This window comes from Garra rufa, chromosome 25 (genome assembly GCF_049309525.1).
Source record: "Garra rufa chromosome 25, GarRuf1.0, whole genome shotgun sequence".
NCBI classification, from domain to species: domain Eukaryota; kingdom Metazoa; phylum Chordata; class Actinopteri; order Cypriniformes; family Cyprinidae; genus Garra; species Garra rufa.
In genome coordinates this window covers 6,484,402-6,510,383 of record NC_133385.1, presented here as the reverse complement: position 1 = coordinate 6,510,383, position 25,982 = coordinate 6,484,402, and the positions used below count along the sequence as shown (strand labels likewise).

General features: G+C 30.0%; 1 protein-coding gene across 1 annotated transcript in view; it reads left to right on the top strand.

Moving 5' to 3' along the window:
- The window catches only part of LOC141301684 (transcriptional enhancer factor TEF-3-like), a 54,904-nt gene that overhangs the window by 8,045 nt on the left and 20,877 nt on the right, over positions 1-25,982 (top strand). The window contains exons 2-8 of the mRNA XM_073831875.1: positions 10,740-10,804; positions 14,393-14,455; positions 23,187-23,321; positions 23,694-23,737; positions 24,818-24,879; positions 24,959-25,089; positions 25,168-25,341. Of these exons, the coding sequence (XP_073687976.1) occupies positions 10,740-10,804; positions 14,393-14,455; positions 23,187-23,321; positions 23,694-23,737; positions 24,818-24,879; positions 24,959-25,089; positions 25,168-25,341 (674 nt within the window). The remainder of the gene's footprint in view (positions 1-10,739; positions 10,805-14,392; positions 14,456-23,186; positions 23,322-23,693; positions 23,738-24,817; positions 24,880-24,958; positions 25,090-25,167; positions 25,342-25,982) is intronic.

The following is a 25,982-nucleotide window of genomic DNA, read 5'->3' as shown; positions in this document are numbered from 1 at the left end:
CAGGTAACAAGGTAACAAGTAACAGTATTAAGAATCAAGTGTATGTAAACTTTTGAACATTTTTGTCATTTTTATAAATTCAACTATTATTTTCTCTTGTGGACTATATGTTAACGTCTTTTATGTGAAGTATGGTCAGTACTAAATAAAAAATAACATGCATTTTGTATGATCCCTCTTATTTTGCTAAAATAATTAACATTTTGCAGATTCTGCAAGGTGTATGTTAACTTTTGACTTCAACTGTATTAGTTCCAAAACGGAACATTCTACTACTTTTTAAAAAGATGTGTTCATCTTTTTAAAAAGTAGTAGAATGTACCATTTAGGAACTGATACAATGCAATGCAGGATAAACAGACAACATACTGCAGAAACAGCTAAAGTCAGTGGGTGTATTGAGATGTACTGATGCAGACGTTCATTAGCTGCCTCATGTCAAACAGATGGAAAAAGCCACCGGTCCCTCACATAGGCTCGATTTTTCACAGACCCGTTAGAGGTTCATTTATGTCTGAGCTCTCTAATGAGTCAGTGTGTTTTGTTCATTCTCTCTCTTTGTTTTGCTGAGGTCGCGGTGGGTTCGCGGCCTCTCAGAGGTCATCAGTGCAGGACACACACCCCGGCCAACTCAGCTTTCACTTTGTGTGATTTGAGTCGGACACTTCAAGGGAGAATATGAGAGTTTCTACTTAGTCTTAAAGGTCTTGCACGTCTGTCCGTCTGTCATCTTTTACTCACCCTCATGTCGTTCCAAAGCCATATTATGTTCCTGTTTGTTATACGAGCAGCTCTTTTCCATGCGGCCACAACATTCAATCAAACTACAGAGGTCATACTGTATGTTTGATTGACTAAAAAGAATCGGGTCAAAAGAGTTCATGCATCAGACTAGACTGGTCGCGCTGATTGTTTTTGATTCATTAAAAAGAACCAGCTCATAAGAATCATTTAAAAACACTGAAAAGACTGCACTCGTTGAGTTGTAGCCTAAAAATATGACTCTTGAGAGTCATTAGTTTGTGAATCAAACTACCGTGGTCACACTGTCTCTTTGATTCACTTGAAAGACCCAGGTTAAAATAAACATTTGTTCATCAATCAGACAACACTGATTGTGTTGATTGTTTTTGATTCATTAAAAAGAACCAGCTCACCAGAATCATTTGAGAGAATCAGACTGCACTCATTGAGTTGTAGACAATGTTTTTGATTCACTATGAAAAAAATGACTCATGAGAGTCATTAGTTTGTGAATCAAATTACAGTGGTCAGTGTATGTTTGATTCACTAAAAAGAGCCGGGTTAAAAGAAACATTTGCTCATGAATCAGACTACACTGGTCATGCTGACTCTTGAGAGTCATTAGTTTGTGAATCAAACTACAGAGGTCACATGAACAAATATTTGTTCATGAATCAGACAACACTGGTTGTGTTGATTGTTTTTGATTCATTAAAAAGAACCAGCTCATAAGGATCATTTTAGAGAATCAGACTGCACTCATTGAGTTGTAGACAAACGATTCTTGAAAGTCATTAATTAGTGAGTCAGACTACCGTGGTCACACTGTATGTATGATTCACTAAAAAGAGACAGGTTAAAAGAAACATTTGTTCATGAATCAGACTACACTGATCATGTTGAATTTTGATTTACTAAAAAGAACTATGCTCATAAGAATCATTTAAGAGAATCGGACAGCACTCGTTGAGTTGTAGTTTTTAAATCATTAAAAAAAAACCTCGTAAGTAGTTTGTGAATCAAACTACTGTGGCAAAATATAGTTGAATTCACAAAATAGAACCAGGTTAAAAGGTCTACTTTGTACTATTTTTGTATTTTTTTTTTTGTAATTTTTTTTTGTAATTGCTTAATATTTATTTTATTTTATTATTCTATCATTTGGAATGTAGAATATATTTAGTGGTTAAAATTTGTCATCCATTCTTTGCACTTGTACTATTTTGGTACTCTAAATTTTTTTATTTCGATTTTTTTTTTTTTTACTTTTTGTCTCAGCCAAAAGTTTTTTTTACATTTATTTTCAGGTTAATGTTTTATGTATTGAAATTTTATTTTGCTTTTATTTTTATGTACATCCGTTCATAGGATATTTGTAAGCAGAATGTCAGTCTTTCTGTGATTTTCTGAGGTCCACATCAGCACAGATATGTGTGTGCATACACACAAACACAGTCTGCAGTGAAATCTCACTCTGACTACACATTTACTAACCCTAAATGTGCCCTTTGTTGACATGTGTCCTGACCAGACCATAGGCTACACAGATGTGCCCCTCTCTCTCTCTGTCTTTCTCCCAGATGTTTGATAACCTGACGGTGCAAAGGAGGCAATGAGTGTCACTTTCTCAGGAGAAACACCTAAGAAACCGGAGACTTTACCGAAAGTCTCCATTTTCCCTCTGTATATTCTTGGAGAAACAATGATTTTTGATGGTCTTTCCAATAGGCCTTTTGTGTAATGTGTGCAAGCCTTGTAATGCGTGTGTGTTAGTTGTTTATTGAGCAGACGCTGAAGGACTCACAGATCAGGAATGACTGGAATGTGAATAGGAGGAGGAGGAGAAAGAGAGAAAGAGAGCGAGAGAGGTTGAGTGGGAGGTTATGGATTTATGAGGTCGTTATGGGAGCCGCTGTACTTTTGCGTGAACCCAGCTTTGTTTCGGCCCCTTGCGGACCTTCAGGGTGGACACTGTGTATGTGTGTATGTAAGGGTTTTCAAAAAGTTTTAAATTTTGTGGCGTTGATATGAATGACCTCTCTGTAGCTCCGCCCCTGTGAACACAATGACCTCTCACATGGGCCTAATACATAACTCAACTCAATTTAACTCTGTTTTTGATTTTAATGGGCTTTATTTTCTTGACCAAAACTGTACATTTGGGGATTCAGAAGCGGTACTGGAAAAACTGAATCACATGCAGTAAACAAGTTATTTCAAGTGCGTGGGTTTGATTTTGCCATTGGTGGGGACATAACAGCAGACAACAGCCCTTTAATTGTTTAATCAAAATTATTGCTAGTTTAGTACAGTTTAGTATCGCTGAATATTGGAAGGGACATATCATAGCATCCCTGTTAAATTCTAGGCCCTTGAAAATTACCCTTTAGAAACTCTCCTTAAATATTGAAGAGGTCAAGCAACAGATTAATGAGTTCATCCAAATTTCACAAAAAGCTTCTGGATGTAATTATAATATTAGTCAGACACTGTCCCAATCAGTCCTGATCTAAATATTGATTTGTGAACCATATCAGATCGGGAAATCGGAGTGAGGATTGTGAATCATTCAATTCACGAAAAGATTCACAAACCCACTCCGAAGTTCCGATCTGAATCAAAAGATTCGCAAACCTGCTCTGAAGTTCCAATCTAAACCGAATGACTCACGATCCACACTCAGTCCCGATCTAATTAATTATGATTCGGAAATGATTCACAAATTCACTCTGAAGTTCCGTTCTGAATCAAATCATTCGCAGTGTGTGTTCTGAAGTCCCAATCTAAAATAAATTATTTGCAATCAGTGCTCCAAAGTTCCAATCTGAATTAAATGATTCACAAACCATCATTTCAGATCAGGTTTCGGAGCGAGGATCATGAATCATTCAATTCACGAGTAGATTTGCGAACTCACTCTGAAGTCCCAATCTGAATCAAAACATTTACGAACCCACTCCGAAATTCCAATCTAAATCAAATTACTTGTGATCTGTGCTTAGTACCAATCTGAATAATGATTTGCGAACCACATTTCCACAAAGTTCCGATCTGAATTAAATGATTCGCAATCCATGCTCTGAAGTTCTGACCTAAATCAAATGACTCACGATCCGCACTCATTCCTGATCTGAATAATGATTTGGCAAACTATAATTTCAGATCAGGACTTTGGAGCCCCGTTCTCGAATCATTCAATTCGCAAAATGATTTGCGAATCTCTTCCGCAGTTCCGATCTGAATCAAAGGATTCACAAACCCATTCCGAAGTTCCAATATAAATTAAATGATTTGTGATATGCGCTCCGAAGTAACCAGACCGAATTAATTGATTCACGCTCCGAAGTCCTGATCTGAATAATGGTTCACAAACCATCAATTCAGATCAGGACTCAGAGCGCAGATCCCGATCGGAATAATGATTTGTGAACCACATTCCAAAGTTCCGATCTGAATTGAATGATTCGCAAACCCACTCCCAAGTCCCGATCTGAATCAAATGATTCCCGATCCACACTTTGAAGTCCCGATCTGAATTAAATGATTTGCGATCCATGCTCCGAAGTTCTGATCTAAATCAAATGACTCGCAATCCGCGCTCATTCCTGATCTGAATATTTCCTGATCTGTGCTCTGAAGACCCGATCTGAATCAAATGATTTACGATCCGCACTCCAAAGTTCCGATCTGAATTGAAGGATTTGCAAACCCACACCCAAGTCCCGATCTAAATCAAATGATTCACGAACCCGTTCCCAAGTCCTGATCTGAATCAAATGATCCTCACTCCAAAGTTCCGATCTGAATCAAATGATTCTCGATCCACGCTCTGAAGTCCCGATCTGAATTGAATGATTCGTGAACCCGCTGCCAAGTCCTGATCTAAATCAAATTATTTAAGAACCCACTTCCAAGTCCTGATCTGAATCAAATGATTTGTGATCTGCGCTCTGAAGACCCGATCTCAATAAAATGATTCACGATCTTCGCTCTGTAGTTCTGATCAGAATCAAATTATTCATGATCTGCACTTTGAAGTCCCAATCTGAATCAATTGATTCGCGATCTGCACTATGAAGATCCTATCTGAATCAAATGATTCACAATCTGCACTCCAAAGTTCTGATCTGAATCAAATGATTTGCAATCTGCGCTCTAAAGTTCCGGTCTGAATCAAATGATTCGTGATCTGCGCTCTGAAGTCCTGATCTGAATCAAATTATTCGCAATACGTGCTCTGAAGTTCCAATCTGAATCAAATGATTCTCGATCCACACTCTGAAGTCCCGATCTGAATTGAATGATTCGTGAACCCACTGCCAAGTCCCGATCTAAATCAAATTATTTATGAATCCACTTCCAAGTCCTGATCAGAATCAAATGATTCACGATCTGCACGTTGACGTCCCAATCTGAATCAATTGATTTGCGATCTGCACTATGAAGTCCCAATCTGAATCAAATGATTTGCAATCTGCGCTCTAAAGTTCCGATCTGAATCAAATGATTTGCGATCTGTGCTCTGAAGTCCCAATCGGAATGAAATGATTCGCGATCTGCGCTTTGACCCGATCTGAACTAAATGATTCGCGATACGGTGAAGTGAATCAGTGAATCATTTTGCGATGCAATGGTTTAATTGATTAAAAAAGTTTAGAAAAAAATCAGTTTTACGCATTACTATAGGTGCTTTTTAAAATCATTATAAGCAATATCGAAATTCAAAAATAAACTGCCCTTTAGATCTCGTTTTTGCTAGTGAATCACTTGAACTGAATGATTGATGCCACGAGTTTGAATCAATCGGAGTGGTTCTATCGTAAATGACTCACTCAATTGATTCGTTTTGATTCGTTTGTCTGTTCCTCCGCTTTTAGCGTCTTCAGTAGTGATGGGATTTATGGCTCTTTGAGGGGATCCGGATCTTGGCGACTCCTTTCATATAGCTCAGTAATGTCAGCTTTATGTATTTTCTGAGAGGGGGTGGGATTTTTGTTTGGAAAGTCGGAGGAGAGACGCACACTTTGATTAGACTGGATAAACACATGCAGCATCTTAATTGTTAAGAAAATGGTATTCCTAATAAATGTCTAGAATATTTTGATTATGTCCAATGCTTCTCTTTCTTTTTGGAATTATTAGACACATTTCACTATGTCTTTTCAAATGCCTAGGTCTGTTTAATTTCCTTAATTATAATAATATATAAATTATCTCATGTATATGCTTGTTTAAAACCAGGGATTAAAAAACGAATTCCAAGTAAAAACTGTATTTTTTCCTTACATTTCCAGAGAGCCAAACGAACAAAATTAAACATTACTTAATAAATTCAAGGCACTATAATTTCCATATTCATTTGATACAACTATTATAGCCATACAATTAATATATATATATATATATATATATATATATATATATATATATATATATATATATATATTATTTTGTCATATTCGTGATTCCTGAATTTAATTTATATATGAAAACTTCGTTTTGAAGTGCATTCGTTATGTTTGTATAAGAAAATTCGTTAACCTAGCCTATTAAGTTGATTTAATATTCTTGATAATTTTTAGAAGTTAAAAGTTAAGAAAAAAGGAATTAGCTTGTAGTCTATATATATTAAGGGCTATAGGCTAATCTTTTTCTTAACTTTTATTACACTGTAGATCGAAATAAAATAATTCTTGATCACATTTAACATCAGAGAATCACTGACATTTAGAGTACTTCGAAAACGAAACTATTTAAATCTGTATAAAGGAAAGACAAAATAAATCACAACAAGAACAATCTGTATTTTTCTTGTAATCAAGAACATTTCTTTTGACAAATGACCTAATTAATGCCGAATGATGTTTGACAGTGAACGCATCTCCACCGCATAGCCGCATGTGTCAGTCGCAAATATTAAACATGCGGGTCAGGAAGCGGTACAATATTTTCTTTTTTTTTTTCTTTTTTTTTGCGGTCCGAGTTGCGGGCGGGTTAGTTGAAAACGTCGGTCGGGTTCGGGTTGTTTATACATTGACCCGCGCATCACTGATTTACATTAGTTAACAACATTTATTGTGATCTTGAAATTATATTTAAAGGAAAATAAAATTTCACCCCTCAGGGGCCCTCCCCCCAACTTGGGGCCCTGGTAATTTAGTCCCCCTTTTCACCCAACTACGATGCCCCTGGGCGGACTGAACCATTTTATGATGATCGAGAGGGGGAGAGGGGCCCACGGACTTTTGTGTTTCCTAAACAAATAAATTTTTTGACACCAGTAAACAGCAAATAGAATAATTTAAAGTTAATAATTTTTACTATCAAATATTTTTTTTAGCACCACAATTTTATTGGGGGCTTCTCTGGGCCCCCTCTCAGTCATGGGCCCCGAGAATCGTCATCGTTTAACCCCCCCTTTACAGCGCCCCAGTGTGTAAAGCTACGTTGACTTATGTTATTCATACAATACCTACTCACAAATAAACATTATAAAGCCGGCTGCAATGAATTTCTGTGCAAAACAGCTTTTACTACAAACACTTCCACACAAGAACATTTTGATAGAAAACAAAAAATATTTAAAGTTTTAAATATATACTGTAATATATATATATGTGTGTGTGTGTGTGTGTGTGTGTGTGTGATATATAACTGTTCTGTCTCGCGGAGGAGCTAATTTGTGTGCATCTGTGTGAAATAAAAAAGAACGACAGAAAGAACGGCTCCCATCGTTCATGTTTATGAGCCGTTCAAAAGAATCGGTTCGTTCGCGAACGTCAACTCTAGTCTTCAGCCATATTTACACGACACTGTCAGTGCTACTACTGGCTTAGCTCGCTAGTTTTATGTCATTAACTGAAATAAGCGAAAAAGGTATGATGTTTACAAATAAAATGTCCATATTTCCATTCCGAATATAACATCCAACACAAACCTACGAACATATTCAGGTGAGGTAACCGGTTTACTGCTAACTAACGTTAGTGAAACGCTCCAAAATGACGAGCTGCACCTCAAAATACATGTCAGATGTAACTTAAACATTGTGCATTATGATCAAGTTTGTAGCTTAATTTACTATATTTGCCAATGTAGTTCAATTGGAAACAATTCAATAGGAAATCGTGAAGTAAACGTTAATTTTACCAGTATATATTGAAATAAATGTTTGAGAAATTGTTGTATCTGATTGTATTAGTCTGTATAGAGTGATAGCCAATGTAAATGGGAGAAGCAGATGAACACAAACCAGCATAACAACATAAAGTTAAAGAGGGTAAACCTTATCATATCATTCAACTCAACTGTGCACGTATGTTTCTAAAAGGCGAATTCTATGCCTTTGAGCTATTTTAACAAATCTCCATCGACTTTTATTCACAAAAACGCAATCTCACATGGGTCTCCTCTACTTAGAGTTTCAGAAGAGATCTCAAAAATGTCTCAGACATTTCTCATCAAATCATCTCTCACTCTTACTAGATGACTAGTGACTCACTTGTGGCTGTTTTCATTTCTCCAAAAGAGTTTTAGAAGAAACATCTGAGGGGAGAAAGTCTCCTAAAGAGCAACCTCTGACCCTCTAATGCACAAGGTCATTTTCTTCATAAAACAGCCACAAACAGGTGTTTTTCATTGAGTGAGAGGGCATTTAGGGGTTCTGTACTAGTGTATACTAGTACTAGTAACCGGAGTCTGGGCGTATGAACGAGCTCTTTGATTTATGGGAGGCGTAAAGGCAGATTCTATAAACATTGACACACAGACCAGCTGCTGCTCCTCTCTACGCCAGGCCTGTGCCATCAGTCGTGCGGTGGGTGTCGACTAGGTCGAGTCGGTACCCTTTCGTTCCCTTCATCTTCTCGTCCAACGTGACCCGTCTGTCAACAAAAGCATCACCTCAGATGCAGTATTATATTTGCATCGCTGTGCCCGATCGAAAACCCTGAAAGATAGGATCTCACAGCCTTGCTTTCACATTTACAAATGCAATTATGTTGAGAACAGGATCTTGTCGGATAAGTTGCCCAGCTCACATGTGAATGAGAGCTTGCTCCGCAGTGCCGATGTAGCCGATGAAGACTTGTGTTTGGGTTGGTAAACATTCTTACTTTAGCTATGTACTTACTCAAACTCACTGTCAACACTTTTCATGCCTCAGTCAACCATGTGTTCAACAACATCAGTCGTGCAACAAACATACGTCATGTGTGAACTGCTTATCACGTGTGTCGAGTTGCAAGCTTAAGGTTAGAAAAATAGAGGAGAAAATATTTGTTTGTTTGTGTTGAATTAAATATTAAATTTGTTATTATATATATAACATTTATTATTAATATATATATATATATATATGTGTGTGTGTGTGTGTGTGTGTGTGTGTGTGTGTGTGTGTGTGTGTGTGTGTGTGTAAAATAGTGTGTTAAATAACCTAAAAAAAAGTAATATATTTTCGTGCACATTCCTGCCTGGTAATATTCTGAATAAATCAGTGCACACTGTTAAAAAAAAAATTATATTATTTTTTGTAGATTTTACAAAAACTTTATTTTAAAAGCTTTATTTATTTATTTTTCTATATATATGTATACACATAATAAGTTTATTTTAAAAACTTAATTAATGCATTAATATATATATATATATATATATATATATTACAGATTTACTTATTTATACATTTCTTGTACATTCGTAGTATTATTCTGAATAAATCAGTGCGCACTGTTAAAGAACCAAAATTTTTTGTTTGTACATTTTTTAAATTCATTTACATATAATAAATGAATTGTAAAAATTAAAAAAAAATATTTACAAAAAAAAAAATATATATATATATATATATATATATATATATAAATAATAACAAATTTATTTAACTTTTAGTTATTTTACTTTATTTTAAAAACTTTAAAAACATTTATAATTTATATTGTAACAAATAAATGTGTTATATATATTTAAAAAAATTCATTTATTCATATATATATATATATATATATATATATATTTTTTTTTTTTATAAATTAACTTTTTAATATATATATATATATATATATATATATATATATATATATATATATATATATATACTTTAAACATTTTCTTGCACATTTCTGGTAATATTCAGTGCACTGTTTTTTTGTGTACATTTTTAAAAACTTTATTTTTAATATATTTTTATATAAATGTCCATTACTGATTACAGATTTTGCATTATTGAAAATTGTAGTTAGTAATCTAAATTACTGATTTTAGGTAATGTATTCTGACTACTTTTTAGATTACTTTTTTATCTAGCGTGTTTTAAACATAACGTAACATTTACATTAAACTAAACTAAATGTACCATATTTATATAAAAAAGCGAATGGAAAGAATACATATTTTTCCATTTCCATTTTTGGATATTAACAAAATAAAATTCGTCAAACCAGAGTTTCAAACTGGGCTTAATGTAATAACTGCAGTGGGTTTGTGAGTTGATAAAAAGCTAGTACTTAATAATTAAATATTTATAAAAAATGTAAAATAAATAAACACTTGAACACTAAAAATAAAAAATATTTAATTTGTTTAGCTGCACGTCAGTGTGACTATTAAGAGACATTGAACATTAATGTGTTGTCAAATTATTGAAATATTAAATTCCTGAGAGATATTCAAATAAATAAAACTACTATATATATTCTTTACTATTATTTATTCTAAAGAAAAATACCTTCATGTCTTCATGCCTCATGATTTTTTTAAAATCAAAAAGTAACTGTCTCAATCCATCTATTCTGACACTTTTTATTATTAATCAATAGTGATTTAATCACTATTAAACCAATTCTTAAAATTCCTGCCCTACAGTTTTTTCCTATTTAAAATTTCCAGTTTCTGTAGGTAGTTTATTATGTTACACAAGTGAAATTTCATAGTGACTGTAAACAAGTGAAATTTCATAGTGACTGTAAACATTTTTTCTCTGTTTCTTTTTTTTCCAGGACGTAATGAGCTGATTGCGCGATACATCAAGCTTCGAACAGGAAAAACACGGACCAGAAAACAGGTAGAGATTCTTACATTGATTTTAATTCCAGAATATTAATATTCTAATATTAACAAGGTCTAAATTTAATTTATAAGCAAATCCTGATTTATTTTTCATATTCCAGTGGTGTTTTTTTAAGCATAAACCTTGTGTTTAATACAAGGGAATAAAAGAATCATAAATCAAGATTTGTATACAAATCTGTGATTGCAACTCTAAAATAGCAACTACAGTTTTATCCTGTTCACTAAGTGGATTAATTTGGCTAATTACTTTTATTTGACCTCTGTGTCGCACATTAACAGCAACAGGAAGCCCAGCGAATGTCAGACTGGGACTTAGAGATGGACTTGTCCTGTTAAACTCCCAAACAGTGTAAATATTTGGCCCCTAAGGGCCTCCATGCTGAAACGGCTTCAGTGGTGTGATTTATCGTATGCGGATCGGATAACGGTGTGTGTCTTCAGCACCTCTCTCAGTGCTGCTCGTTAGACCCACAAAACAACTGCTCTCTCCCGGTCGTCCCGTTACGATCGGGGCACATCACACGCTGCCGGGGTGAGGATTTGGAATCCGATATTGCATTCGATATCGCATGATGTCACTCCAGCCTTGTCACACACTGAGTCTTAAGCCTTCGAAGAGAGTTGAGGTGAGCTGGGGGCCCGAGAGGAAAAATAATAACTAAAAACAAGAAGAGAGAGTAGAATCGCACTTCATAAGTGGACAAATGAAGGTCAAATCACTTCATGATTTTTAAGTTGGGCTTCCTTTAAGAAATTGAATCATTTAAGTTGTTTTATGCCTGTATGAATTTCTCACTTCTGTTAAACATAAAATAATAAATTTTAGAATAGTTCACCCGAAAATGAAAATCTTCTAAAAATGGCTCACCTTCAGGCCATCCAAAATGTAGATAAGTTTCTTCATCAGATTTGGAGAAATGTAGCATAACATCACTTGCTCATCAATAAATGTGAATGGGTGCCTTCAGAATGAGAGTCCAAACAGCTGATAAAAACATCACAATAATCCACAAGTAATCCACTCCAGTCCATGAGTTAACGTCTTGTAAAGAGAAAATCTGTGTGCTTGTAGGAAACAAATCCATCAAGACGTTTTTAACTTCAAGCAGTTGTTTTTGGCTAAAATATGAGTTCTGTTATGTAATTTAAACAAACATTTGGGTGGATTTTTAGGGGTTGACCAATTAACGGTGCCGATACACAAAGCATTTTTATAAATATCGGTATCTGTCATTTTCAAAATCCGATTTGCTGATAAAATCATTTAAAAGCATTTAAAAAAAGTTTTTTTCAGAGCTTTACATCACTTGTTCACCAATGGATGTGAATGGGTGCCGTCAGAATTAGAGTCCAAACATCTGATAAAAACACCATCATTAAGACGTTTTTAGTGTCAAACTGTTGTTCTCTATCTATAATGCTGCAGTAAAAAGTCACCTTATTTGAATCAGGAGACAAATCTGCACAGATCAAGCACTGTTTACAAGCCAAAACAGCGCTAAACAGATATGTCGGTGGATTTTTAGGGGTCGACCAATTATTGGCCTGACGGATTATTGGTGCCAATACTAAGCATTTTTAAGGATATCGGTATCGGTCATTTTCAAAACCGATTTGTAGATCAAATATTTTTAAAGTATTTAAAGAAAGTTTTTGTCAGAGCCCTTGTTATTCTTAATTTTGACATTAATTTTTATTTTTACACCAGACATATATATTGGTTCAAAATATCGGTTATCTACTTGATCTGTAATAATTGTTATCTGCATCGGCCCTGAAAAACATATATCGGTTGACCCCTAATTTTAATGCCAAAGGAAAACAGGAGATGGACTTTCTTAAACCTGTGGAAGCGTTATTATGGATTAAGGGCTCATATTTTGGCCAGAAGTGATGATTTAACGTTAAAATGTCTTAAAGATAGATTTGTTTCTTACAAACACGCAGATTTTCACTTCCCAAGATGTTAAATCTGCACAGATCAAGCGCTGTATACAAGCTTAAAACAGTTCTAAACAGATATGTGGGTGGATTTTTAGGGGTTGACCGATTATCAGAGCCGATATTAAGCGTTTTTATGAATATCGGTATCTGTCTTTTTCAAAACCGATTTGCTGATAAAATAGTTTAACAGCATTTAAAGAATGATTTTGTCAGAGCCCTTGTTATTCTTAATTTTCACATTAAAATAAATGTTTACACTACACATGTATATCGGTTCAAAATATTGTTATCGGTCTACTTGATCTGTAATAATCGGTATCGGCATCGACCCTGAAAAACACATATTGGTCGACCCCTAATTTTGATGCAAAAGGAAAACAGGAGCTGGACTTTTTCACCGGTGGAAGCGTTATTATGGATTATGGGCTCATATTTTGGCCAGAAGTGGCGATTTAACGTTAAAACATCTTAACGATGGATTTGTTTCTTACAAACACGCAGCTTTTTACTTCCCAAGACATTAAATGTGCACAGATCAAGCACTGTAAACAAGACAAAACAGCTCTAAACAAATATGTCGGTGGATTTTTAGGGGTCGACCGATTATCGGTGCCGATACTAATAATTTTTATGAGTATCGGTATAAATTATTTTCAAAACCAATTTACAGCTAAAATAATTTAACAGCATTTAAAGAAAGTTTTTGTTAGAGCCCTTGCTATTCTTATTTTTTTGTTAATATCGGTTCAAAATATCGGTTATTTGTCTACTTGATGTATACCTCCAATTTTGATGTGAAAGGAAAACAGAAAATGGACTTTTTCACTCGAGGAAGCGTTATTATAGATGATTATGGATGTACTCATATTTTGGCAGGAAGTGACAATTTAACGTTAAAGATGCATTTGTTTCTTACAAACAAAGTTTTGGCTTCTTAAAGCAACACCAAAGAGTTTTTTTTTTACCTTAAGATAATGTTTCCGAACTCGTGTCAGTGGTTCATCAACTCATAACAGGGTGAAACGGCACTTCCGCATTCGCTTTGCGGCCCTCTATCGCCATAACAGCACTATGTAAGTTTGGGTCGTCGGGTAGCGGTTTTGTAGTTCAAATGAGACTACAAATGCAACTTGCTTTACGGCTAAAATAAATTGCAAACAATGTCATTATTATGTTTTATTTCGTTTTCATACTTTCATAAAGTCATGCAACATACTCTACCTTGTCACTGGACATGTTTCCAAAGCCGGTCCTGGATAGCCTCCAAACAAATAACGTGCATGTGACGCGACGGTAGGCTAAATTATTTACGACAGCGGTAATGGACAATTCCGCTTCCAACCTGTAGAGGGAGCGAAGTTCTTTGGTGTTCCTTTACGATGTTAATTGATGAACTGGAGTGGTGTGAATTACTTGTAGATTATTGTGATGTTTTTAATTAGCTGTTTGGACTCTCATTCTGACGGCACCCATTCACATTCATTGGTAAGCAAATGATGTAAAACATTTCTCCAAATCTGATGAAGAAACAAACGTATCTACATTTTGGATGGCCTAACAGGGAGTACATTTTCAGAAAATGTTTAACTATTCTTTTAAGAAATAAAGGATTATTCATTTGAAATGTTTTCCACAGGTCTCCAGTCACATTCAGGTGTTGGCACGACGGAAAGCTCGGGAAATTCAGGTGAAACTCAAGGTAGCTAATGAACTCTGCTAATACTGATCACCTGTTTGCAAATTAGCACCATTATCACTTTACCGAGCCAATGCATTTGTTAATGATGCAAGGATAGCCTTGAATTCTAGACAATTGCTTTAATGTCCAAGTGAATATAGCTTAGGCATGATTCAGTTACAAAGAGAATTGATAGCAATATCATACCCTACACCATAAATCAGTTTCAGCACGCCGCTAATTTTCACAAAACGTGTGACCTCTGGCTGTATAAGAGCTTAGCGGACGGCTCGGTAATGTGGAGTCTTCTCCTTGCGCGCTCCTGTCTTTCATCATATGGCATAGTTCACCCGTTGGCCGTCGGCCATCTTGGCCCAGCTGTCCGAGTGCGGTGCTGGTCACACGGCTAACACTGACAGCCCTTTTAAATACGTTTCTGTAACTGAGAACTGTGACAGACACACACATGCCCATATTTCAGCCTGCAGCCTTTGCCAGTTCAGGGCTGAAGAATGCATCGGCTAGTCATGCTTCAAGGACACAGCAGTTGCTTGGGCTAGTCGTGGACGACTGTGACCTCTCCGTGCGCGCTCACATGATGCAACTTTGCTGTAGATTCGCTCAAGTTTTAGTAAAATCAATCTGAGAAGTGTTGAGGAGTAAGTAGATGATTGAACTGAATAATCAAGCTCTTCTAAAATGTTCTCATGTGAAGCATTAAAAAGGAAGATTAATTTTAGTGAATCAGTTCATTCCAATGAACAAGCAACTCACTGATTCAATTTTAAAAGTTGAAGTTGCATTTTTTGTGCATTTAATTAATTTAAAATACATTGTATTTGAGATGCATTTATTTTTAAGTGATATACATTCGTTCTTACTGAGGCAATAATAAAGCTAAACCCAGCTAAAATGTCCTGTCCTTCTCATGATGAATCAGAAAGACTGATTCATTTTTGTGAATCAGTCCATTTTAACAAACAAGCTCAAAATAAGCAAATAACTCATATACATAAAATTAAATATATATTTATTATATTTCAATGTATTTATTTTTAATAGATATACATATTTTATAATAAAATGTCCTTATGAAACTTTGGAAAGAATGATTCATTTTTGTGAATCGGTTCATTTTAACGAACAAACTTAAAACTAAGCAATTCACCAATATACACATAATTAAACATATATTTATTATATTTCTATGTATTTATTTTTAATAGATATACATATTTTTTTTTATAATAAAATGTCCTCTTCTTCTATTATGAAATTTTGGAAAGACTGATTCATTTTTGTGAATCGGTTCATTTTAACGAACAAGCTCAAAACGAAGCAATTCACTGATATACATATAATTAAATATATACTTATTATATTTCAATGTATTTATTTTTAATAGATATACATATTTTTTTTTTTATAATAAAATGTCCTCTCCGTCTTTTATTAAACTTTGGAGAGACTGATTCATTTTTGTGAGTGGGTTAATTTTAACGAACAAGCTCAAAACGAAGCAATTCACTGATATACATATAATTAAATATATATTTATTATATTTCTATGTATTTATTTTTAATAGATATACATATTTTTTTTTTATATAATAAAATGTCCTCTCCGTCTTTTATTAAACTTTGGAAAGACTGATTCATTTTTGTGAGTGGGTTAATTTTAACGAACAAACTCAAAACGAAGCAATTCACTGATATACATATAATTAAATATATATTTATTATATTTCTATGTATTTATTTTTAATAGATATACATATTTTTTTTATAATAAAATGTCCTCTCCGTCTTTTATTAAACTTTGGAAAGACTGATTCATTTTTGTGAGTGGGTTAATTTTAACGAACAAGCTCAAAACGAAGCAATTCACTGATATACATATAATTAAATATATACTTATTATATTTCAATGTATTTATTTTTAATAGATATACATATTTTTTTAATAATAAAATGTCCTCTCCGTCTTTTATTAAACTTTGGAAAGACTGATTCATTTTTGTGAGTGGGTTAATTTTAACGAACAAGCTCAAAACGAAGCAATTCACTGATATACATATAATTAAATATATATTTATTATATTTCTATGTATTTATTTTTAATAGATATACATATTTTTTTTTTTTATAATAAAATGTCCTCTCCGTCTTTTATTAAACTTTGGAAAGACTGATTCATTTTTGTGAGTGGGTTAATTTTAACGAACAAACTCAAAACGAAGCAATTCACTGATATACATATAATTAAATATATATTTATTATATTTCTATGTATTTATTTTTAATAGATATACATATTTTTTTTATAATAAAATGTCCTCTCCGTCTTTTATTAAACTTTGGAAAGACTGATTCATTTTTGTGAGTGGGTTAATTTTAACGAACAAGCTCAAAACGAAGCAATTCACTGAAATATATATAATTAAATATATACTTATTATATTTCAATGTATTTATTTTTAATAGATATACATATTTTTTTAATAATAAAATGTCCTCTCCGTCTTTTATTAAACTTTGGAAAGACTGATTCATTTTTGTGAGTGGGTTAATTTTAACGAACAAGCTCAAAACGAAGCAATTCACTGATATACATATAATTTAATGTATATTTATAATAATTTTTTATTATTTTTTAATAGATAGATAAAAATGATAAAAAATGCTTGATTAAAAAAAAACATTGCAATTACATCTTTTAAAACTTTAGCTTAATTTGGTTAAAAATGTCTATATTATATTTGTTTTCTTATATATATATATATGCACACACACACACACACACACACAAACATATATATATATATATATATAATTTTATTATATGTATTATTATTTATGTATATAAAATCAATACATGTATTTAATAGATATACATAATAGTCTCTTGAAATGTGCATTTTTTTAGCAGTATGTTTAGTTAAATGTTTATTTATTATATTTAGATACATTTATTTTTAATAGATATACTTATTTTTCAGTTTGGCAATAAGAAAATGTGCTCAGCTAAAAAGTCTTTTCTTTCTCATATGAAATATGAGTAAAAGACAATTCATTTTAGTGAATCAATTTGTTTGGATAGTTTATTTAAATGAATCACTGAAAAATCATTCATCAGTTCATTTGATTCCTTCTAGTAAGTGCAATAAGTTCATTGATTTTTTTTAAATTAGTTTTACAGTAGTTGAATAATTTTTAATATTGAGTAGCTTGTAGCTATTATCTTCTCAATGCAAATGCATTGGTTGCATGATGGATTTGACTACTTGGTTGAGTCGTCTCACATTCACATCCTGCAGATCCTAGGCATTTGTAGTTGAGTTTCTTTCTTCAGCATTTAATGGCAGTCTCAGTAAACATGGTTTGGAGCTGCAGGTAAAGCTGGGAGCTGTGTCTCCACACACGCTGTTTTTCCAAGCGCGGTCTCCTGTTTCATAATGTCGGAGCTCCCAGTTCTTCATCTGACCTCTAGGCGAAGGAGTCAACCTGTCAACACCCCTCAAACGCTGCCAGAGCCATAAACCACCTTCAGCCTTCCCACAGCAACACACACACATTTACTTAGCTATCTAAACGAGGACTTCCCATCGACTTCTGTTGCTCTTAAATGAAGCTAATTATAATTAAAATAATAACTAGGTTGTATAATCTAAGAAAACAAACTATTAAACTATCAGTTTTTGTATTTTATTAAAAGTTGCAATTTACAATTAAAGACAATATAATTTATAAATTAATCATACATGGGATGTTTGAAATGATTTGTGGAAAAGAGCCAAGATTACATATTTGAGCTAATTTTGTTTGATATTTTATAAAATCTTGTAAATTATATTTAATAGTTTTATTATTAATTTTTTAATTTGAATTTATTTTGGTTATTTTTGTCTTTTTTTATTAAAATGTCTTCCATTTTGCTGTTTTTTTTTAAATGAAATATTCCATTTAATTTAACTTGCTTTAATTTAAAAATTTAATTTAATTAAAAAATTTGTTTTATTTTATATTTTATTTCAATTGCATATCAAAGACATAAAATCTTTTACTTGTTAATTTTATTTTTTATTTAGTTTAATTTTGTTTGTTTTTTTTATTAAAATGTCTTCTATTTTTCATGACGCATTACTAATTTTACTAGTTATTACACAAAGTTGTATTTTGTATTTTTTAAATATTTAGTTAAATATATTTTTCTTGTATTACATAAATATAGATATACTTTTTTTGGAGCTGAGGCAATAATGTTGTAATTGTTTTATTGTTAATTTTATTTTTAATTTTATTTTATTTTGGTTATTTTTGTCTTTTTTTATCAAAATGTCTTCTATTTTGCTGTTTTTTTTTTATGAAATATTCCATTTAATTTAACTTGCTTTAAATTAAAAATGTAATTTAATTAAAAAATGTATTTTATTTTATATTTTATTTGCATATCAAAGACATAAATCTTTTACTTGTTAATTTTATTTTTTATTTAGTTTAATTTTGTTTTTTATTAAAATGTCTTCTATTTTTCATGACGCATTACTAATTTTACTAGTTATTACACAAAGTTGTATTTTTTAAAGATTTAGTTAAATATATTTTTCTTGTATTACATAAATATAGATGTACTTTTTTGGAACTGAGGCAATAATGTTGTAATTGTTTTATTGTTAATTTTATTTTTAATTAAATTTTATTTTGGTTATTTTTGTCTTTTTTTTATCAAAATGTCTTCTATTTTGCTGTTTTTTTTAATGAAATATTCCATTTAATTTAACTTGCTTTAATTTAAAAATGTAATTTAATTAAAAAATGTATTTTATTTTATATTTTATTTCAATTGCATATTAAAGACATAAAATCTTTTACTTGTTAATTTTATTTTTTATTTAGTTTAATTTTGTTTGTTTTTTTATTAAAATGTCTTCTATTTTTCATGACGCATTACTAATTTTACTAGTTATTATCGTTAATTTTATTTTATTTTGGTTATTTTTATCTGTTTTTTTCATTAAAATGTCTTCTATTTTTCATTGCCCATTACAATTTTTTTTTCAAAACAAGTTCACTGATTCTAGTTACTACACAAAGTTGTATTTTGTATTTTTTAAAGATTTAGTTAAATATATTTTTCTTGTATTACATAAATATAGATATACTTTTTGGAGCTGAGGCAATAATGTTGTAATTGTTTTATTGTTCATTTTTTTTTTAATTTAATTTTATTTTATTTTGGTTATTTTTGTCTTTTTTTTATCAAAATGTCTTCTATTTTGCTGTTTTTTTTAATGAAATATTCCATTTAATTTAACTTGCTTTAATTTAAAAATGTAATTTAATTAAAAAATGTATTTTATTTTATATTTTATTTCAATTGCATATTAAAGACATAAAATCTTTTACTTGTTAATTTTATTTTTTATTTAGTTTAATTTTGTTTTTGTTTTTTATTAAAATGTCTTCTATTTTTCATGACGCATTACTAATTTTACTAGTTATTATCGTTAATTTTATTTTATTTTGGTTATTTTTATCTGTTTTTTTCATTAAAATGTCTTCTATTTTTCATTGCCCATTACAATTTTTTTTTCAAAACAAGTTCACTGATTCTAGTTACTACACAAAGTTGTATTTTGTATTTTTTAAAGATTTAGTTAAATATATTTTTCTTGTATTACATAAATATAGATATACTTTTTGGAGCTGAGGCAATAATGTTGTAATTGTTTTATTGTTCATTTTTTTTTTAATTTAATTTTATTTTATTTTGGTTATTTTTGTCTTTTTTTTATCAAAATGTCTTCTATTTTGCTGTTTTTTTTAATGAAATATTCCATTTAATTTAACTTGCTTTAATTTAAAAATGTAATTTAATTAAAAAATGTATTTTATTTTATATTTTATTTCAATTGCATATTAAAGACATAAAATCTTTTACTTGTTAATTTTATTTTTTATTTAGTTTAATTTTGTTTGTTTTTTTATTAAAATGTCTTCTATTTTTCATGACGCATTACTAATTTTACTAGTTATTATCGTTAATTTTATTTTATTTTGGTTATTTTTATCTGTTTTTTTCATTAAAATGTCTTCTATTTTTCATTGCCCATTACAATTTTTTTTTCAAAACAAGTTCACTGATTCTAGTTACTACACAAAGTTGTATTTTGTATTTTTTAAAGATTTAGTTAAATATATTTTTCTTGTATTACATAAATATAGATATACTTTTTGGAGCTGAGGCAATAATGTTGTAATTGTTTTATTGTTCATTTTTTTTTTAATTTAATTTTATTTTATTTTGGTTATTTTTGTCTTTTTTTTATCAAAATGTCTTCTATTTTGCTGTTTTTTTTAATGAAATATTCCATTTAATTTAACTTGCTTTAATTTAAAAATGTAATTTAATTAAAAAATGTATTTTATTTTATATTTTATTTCAATTGCATATTAAAGACATAAAATCTTTTACTTGTTAATTTTATTTTTTATTTAGTTTAATTTTGTTTTTGTTTTTTATTAAAATGTCTTCTATTTTTCATGACGCATTACTAATTTTACTAGTTATTACACAAAGTTGTATTTTGTATTTTTTAAAGATTTAGTTAAATATATTTTTCTTGTATTACATAAATATAGATATACTTTTTTGGAGCTGAGGCAATAATGTTGTAATTGTTTTATTGTTAATTTTATTTTTAATTTTATTTAATTTTGGTTATTTTTGTCTTTTTTTATCAAAATGTCTTCTATTTTGCAGTTTTTTTATAATGAAATATTCCATTTAATTTAACTTGCTTTAATTTAAAAATGTAATTTAATTAAAAAAAATTATTTTATTTTATATTTTATTTGCATATCAAAGACATAAAATCTTTTACTTGTTAATTTTATTTTTTATTTAGTTTAATTTTGTTTGTTTTTTTTTATTAAAATGTCTTCTATTTTTCATGATGCATTACTAATTTTACTAGTTACTACACAAAGTTGTATTTTGTATTTTTTAAAGATTTAGTTAAATATACTTTTCTTATATTACATAAATATAGATATACTTTTTTTGGAGCTGAGGCAATAATGTTGTAATTGTTTTATTGTTAATTTTATTTTTAATTTTATTTTATTTTGGTTATTTTTGTCTTTTTTTATCAAAATGTCTTCTATTTTGCTGGGTTTTTTTTAAATGAAATATTCCATTTAATTTAACTTGCTTTAATTTAAAAATGTAATTTAATTAAAAAATGTATTTTATTTTATATTTTATTTCAATTGCATATTAAAGACATAAAATCTTTTACTTGTTAATTTTATTTTTTATTTAGTTTAATTTTGTTTGTTTTTTTATTAAAATGTCGGTAACACTTTACAATAAGGTTCATTAGTTAAACATTAGTTAATGTATTAACTAACATGAACTAACCATGAGCAATACATTAGTTACTGTATTTACTAATCTTCATTAACGTTAGTTAACGGAAATACAGTTGTTCATTGTTTGTTCATGTTAGTTCACACTGCATTAACTAATGTTAACAAGATTTTAATAATGTATTAGTAAATGTTGAAATTAACATTAACAAAGATTAATAAATGCTGTATAAGTGCAGTTCATTATTAGTTCATGTTAACTAATGTGGTTAACTAATGTTAACTAATGAACCTTATTGTAAAGTGTTACCAAAATGTCTTCTATTTTTCATGACGCATTACTAATTTTACTAGTTATTACACAAAGTTGTATTTTGTATTTTTTTAAAGATTTAGTTAAATATATTTTTCTTGTATTACATAAATATAGATATACTTTTTTGGAGCTGAGGCAATAATGTTGTAATTGTTTTATTGTTAATATTATTGTTAATTTAATTTAATTTTGGTTATTTTTATCTCTTTTTTTTCATTAAAATGTCTTCTATTTTTCATAACCCATTACAATTAATTTTTTCAAAACAAGTTCACTGATTCTAGTTACTACACAAAGTTGTATTTTGTATTTTTTTTAAGATTTAGTTAAATATATTTTTCTTGTATTACACAAATATAGATATACTTTTTTGGAGCTGAGGCAATAATGTTGTAATTGTTTTATTGTTAATATTATTGTTATTTTATTTTATTTTGGTTATTTTTTATCTTTTTTTTCATTAAAATGTCTTCTATTTTTCATAACCCATTACAATTAATTTTTTCAAAACAAGTTCACTGATTCTAGTTACTACACAAAGTTGTATTTTGTATTTTTTAAAGATTTAGTTAAATATATTTTTCTTGTATTACATAAATATAGATATACTTTTTTGGAGCTGAGGCAATAATGTTGTAATTGTTTTATTTTTAATTTAATTTTATTTTGGTTATTTTTATATTTTTTTATATTTTTATTATTCATGACCCATTACAATTTTTTTTTCAAAACAAGTTCACTGATTCTAGTTACTACACAAAGTTGTATTTTTTTAAATTGCTTTTTTTAAGCTGAGGCAATGATAAAATAATCTTCTCTCCTCTTCCTTTGCTCTTATGAAATTTTGGAAAGACTGATTAATTTTAGTGAATAGGTTCATTTGGACGAACAGTTCACTGACTTTAATCACTGCGTGGAACATTTTACCATAGGAAAAAAAGTTATTGTCTACAAAGCTTTTTTCCCCTCTAGCACCTCATTCGTGGTTGATCTTCAGTAAAAAATATTGTTATTAATAAAAATCACGTTTGTGATGTTCCTGACGTATTCGTTGTTTTCTGACAGGACCAGGCGGCCAAAGACAAAGCCATGCAGAGTATGTCCACCATGTCGTCGGCTCAGATCATCTCAGCCACAGCCTTTCAGAATAAGATGGCTCTGCAGGGCCTCTCGCGACCGGCCTACCCAACCGCAGCTGGGGTGAGCGCTTCTGAGCACTTACTATTACTTATGATAGATATTTGTGACCCTGGACCACAAAAACAGTTATAAGGGTCATCTTTTTAATTTATATCACTAAATAAGCTTTTTGAACTATTTGAAAATTGAATCTGAGGGTGCAAAAAAAAATCTAAATATTGAGAAAATCGCCTTTAAAGTTGTCCAAATGAAGTTCTTAGCAATGCATATTACTAATCAAAAATTAAGTTTTGATATATTTACGGTTGGAAATGTTTCCTGATTTTTGGCATAAAAACTGGTTTTGTGATCCAGGGTCACGTTTGAGTTTTCATCTGAAGTCTTTGCTTTGAAAAGAAGGCTAATCTTGATTTCATGCCTTTGTTTGTGTAGTTTTGGCACGGAGCTCTCGCAGGACAAACCGCAGGTCCTGAAGAGTAAGTTCATGTCTTGTGTGAGTTTTAACATCTTGGTGATTAGATCTGATTTTTTTTTTACTAGGGTTCGCACATCTGAGTCGGTTTAAAGTATTGCAGTCACAGAAGTTACGTTGAAACCAAACCCAACTTGATGAATATCACACACATATTTGTTTTTATGAAATGTGTGTGACATTAAACCACATTATTAGATATAGAAATATAAATAAAAAAATAAAGTTATAAGAAATATAATATATATAAAAATAATATATTTATTAGAAATGGATTTTATAATTACATAATTTGTATATGTATGTATTATTTATTTCTATATTATATATATGTTTTCTTATATATGTGTGTGCGTGTGTGTGTGTGTGTGTGTGTGTGTGTGTATATAAATATATATATATATATATATATATATATATATATATATTATATTATATTATATTTATTTATTTATTTATTTATTTATTTATTTATGTACTTTATCCATTAAAAAATTTGCTTAATTAAAAAATGTGGCATTTGTAATATATCTTTATAATTTGTAGGTTAATTTAAATTATATGTAAATATTACATTATATTCATATTACAGTATATATAGAATATATAAACATATATTCATTAAAAGAAATGGATTTTTATTTATTTATATATTATTATATATTTATTTATTTTTTATTTCCATACTATCTTTGTTTTTTATACGTGTGTGTGTGTGTGTGTGTGTGTGTGTGTGTGTATAATATGAAGCTAAAAATATGTACTTTTTCAATAAAAATAGTTTAATTAAAAGCATTGCATTTTTAATATATCTTTTACATTTTTATCTTAATTAAAAAATATGTATGTATAAATATAATGTACATATATATTAATTAAGCTAAAAAATATGTATATAAACATATATATAAAGAAATTGATTATATGTATATTTATGTATCTGTATATATATATATATATATGTACATTAAATGCACTGTTTTTAATCTAAAAAAGATATATTTAGATTAAGAAATTGACTTTATATTACATAATTTGTGTAATTTGTGTAATTGTCTAATATTCACTTGTCTTTTTCAATCAGCATCAAGCCGTTTTCTCAACAAAACTTCGTCATGCAGGCCGCCGGCCCTCCGCCTATAGCAGGTCTGTACCATTAAAAACTACTCCTGATTTGAATTAAGTACAACATTATGGTCTATAATGGTCCTGATGGCTTCCCCAGGTTATGAAAGTGCTACAGGTCTGTCCATGTCCTCCAGCGCACCGCCCTGGCAGGGCCGCAGCATCGCCAGCCCCAAACTACGCATGCTGGAGTTCTCCGCTTTCCTGGAGCAACCTCAAGATCCAGAGACTGTGAGACCCTCACTGATTTATTACTAATGCTTATACTGAGCAAACTGGCTTATACTTACAGGCATTTTGGTTTTACAGGTCAACAAGCACCTATTTGTACACATCGGTCAGTCCAACCCCACATATAGCGATCCGTACCTCGAAGCCGTGGATATCCGGCAAATTTACGACAAATTCCCAGAGAAGAAAGGAGGGCTGAAGGAGCTGTTTGAGAAAGGACCGGCTAACGCTTTCTTCCTCGTAAAGTTCTGGGTGAGAAACTCACAGATACATTCCAAACCGTGAATGAACCTCCAAGTTTTGACCACAAAGACTTGCTAGTCACTTGCTATATTTGTTTATTTTTAATTTAAGTTTATTTGTGTAATTTATATTATTTTTTTACGTAATTTTTTTTTCTATTTTTTTATTTTTTTATTTTACATGTTATATTTGGTTATAATTTTTTTATTTTTATCTCTGTTTAATTTTATATGATTTTTTTAAATTGAATTTTTTAAATTGAATTTAGTTTATTTGCAGAAATCAATCAAACTTAACTATTTTATGTTTTTATGTTTTGTTTATTTTTATTTAATTAGATTTTTATTTTAATGTACTTTTTTATTTATTTCATTTTATATTTTATTTAGTTTTGATTCTGTTTTATTTTATATGGTTTTATTTAGTTTTTTATTTTAATTTATTTTATGTTTTCAATTTTATTTATTTCATTTTGTTAAATAGTAATTTTTAATGTAATATTTATTTATTTACTTAATTTCCTAATTATTTGTTTTGTAATTTAATAAAAATAGACTAACTGGGTAATATAATCTAAAGGGGAAAAAAAAAAATATATATATATATATATATATATATATATATATATATATATATATATATATATATAT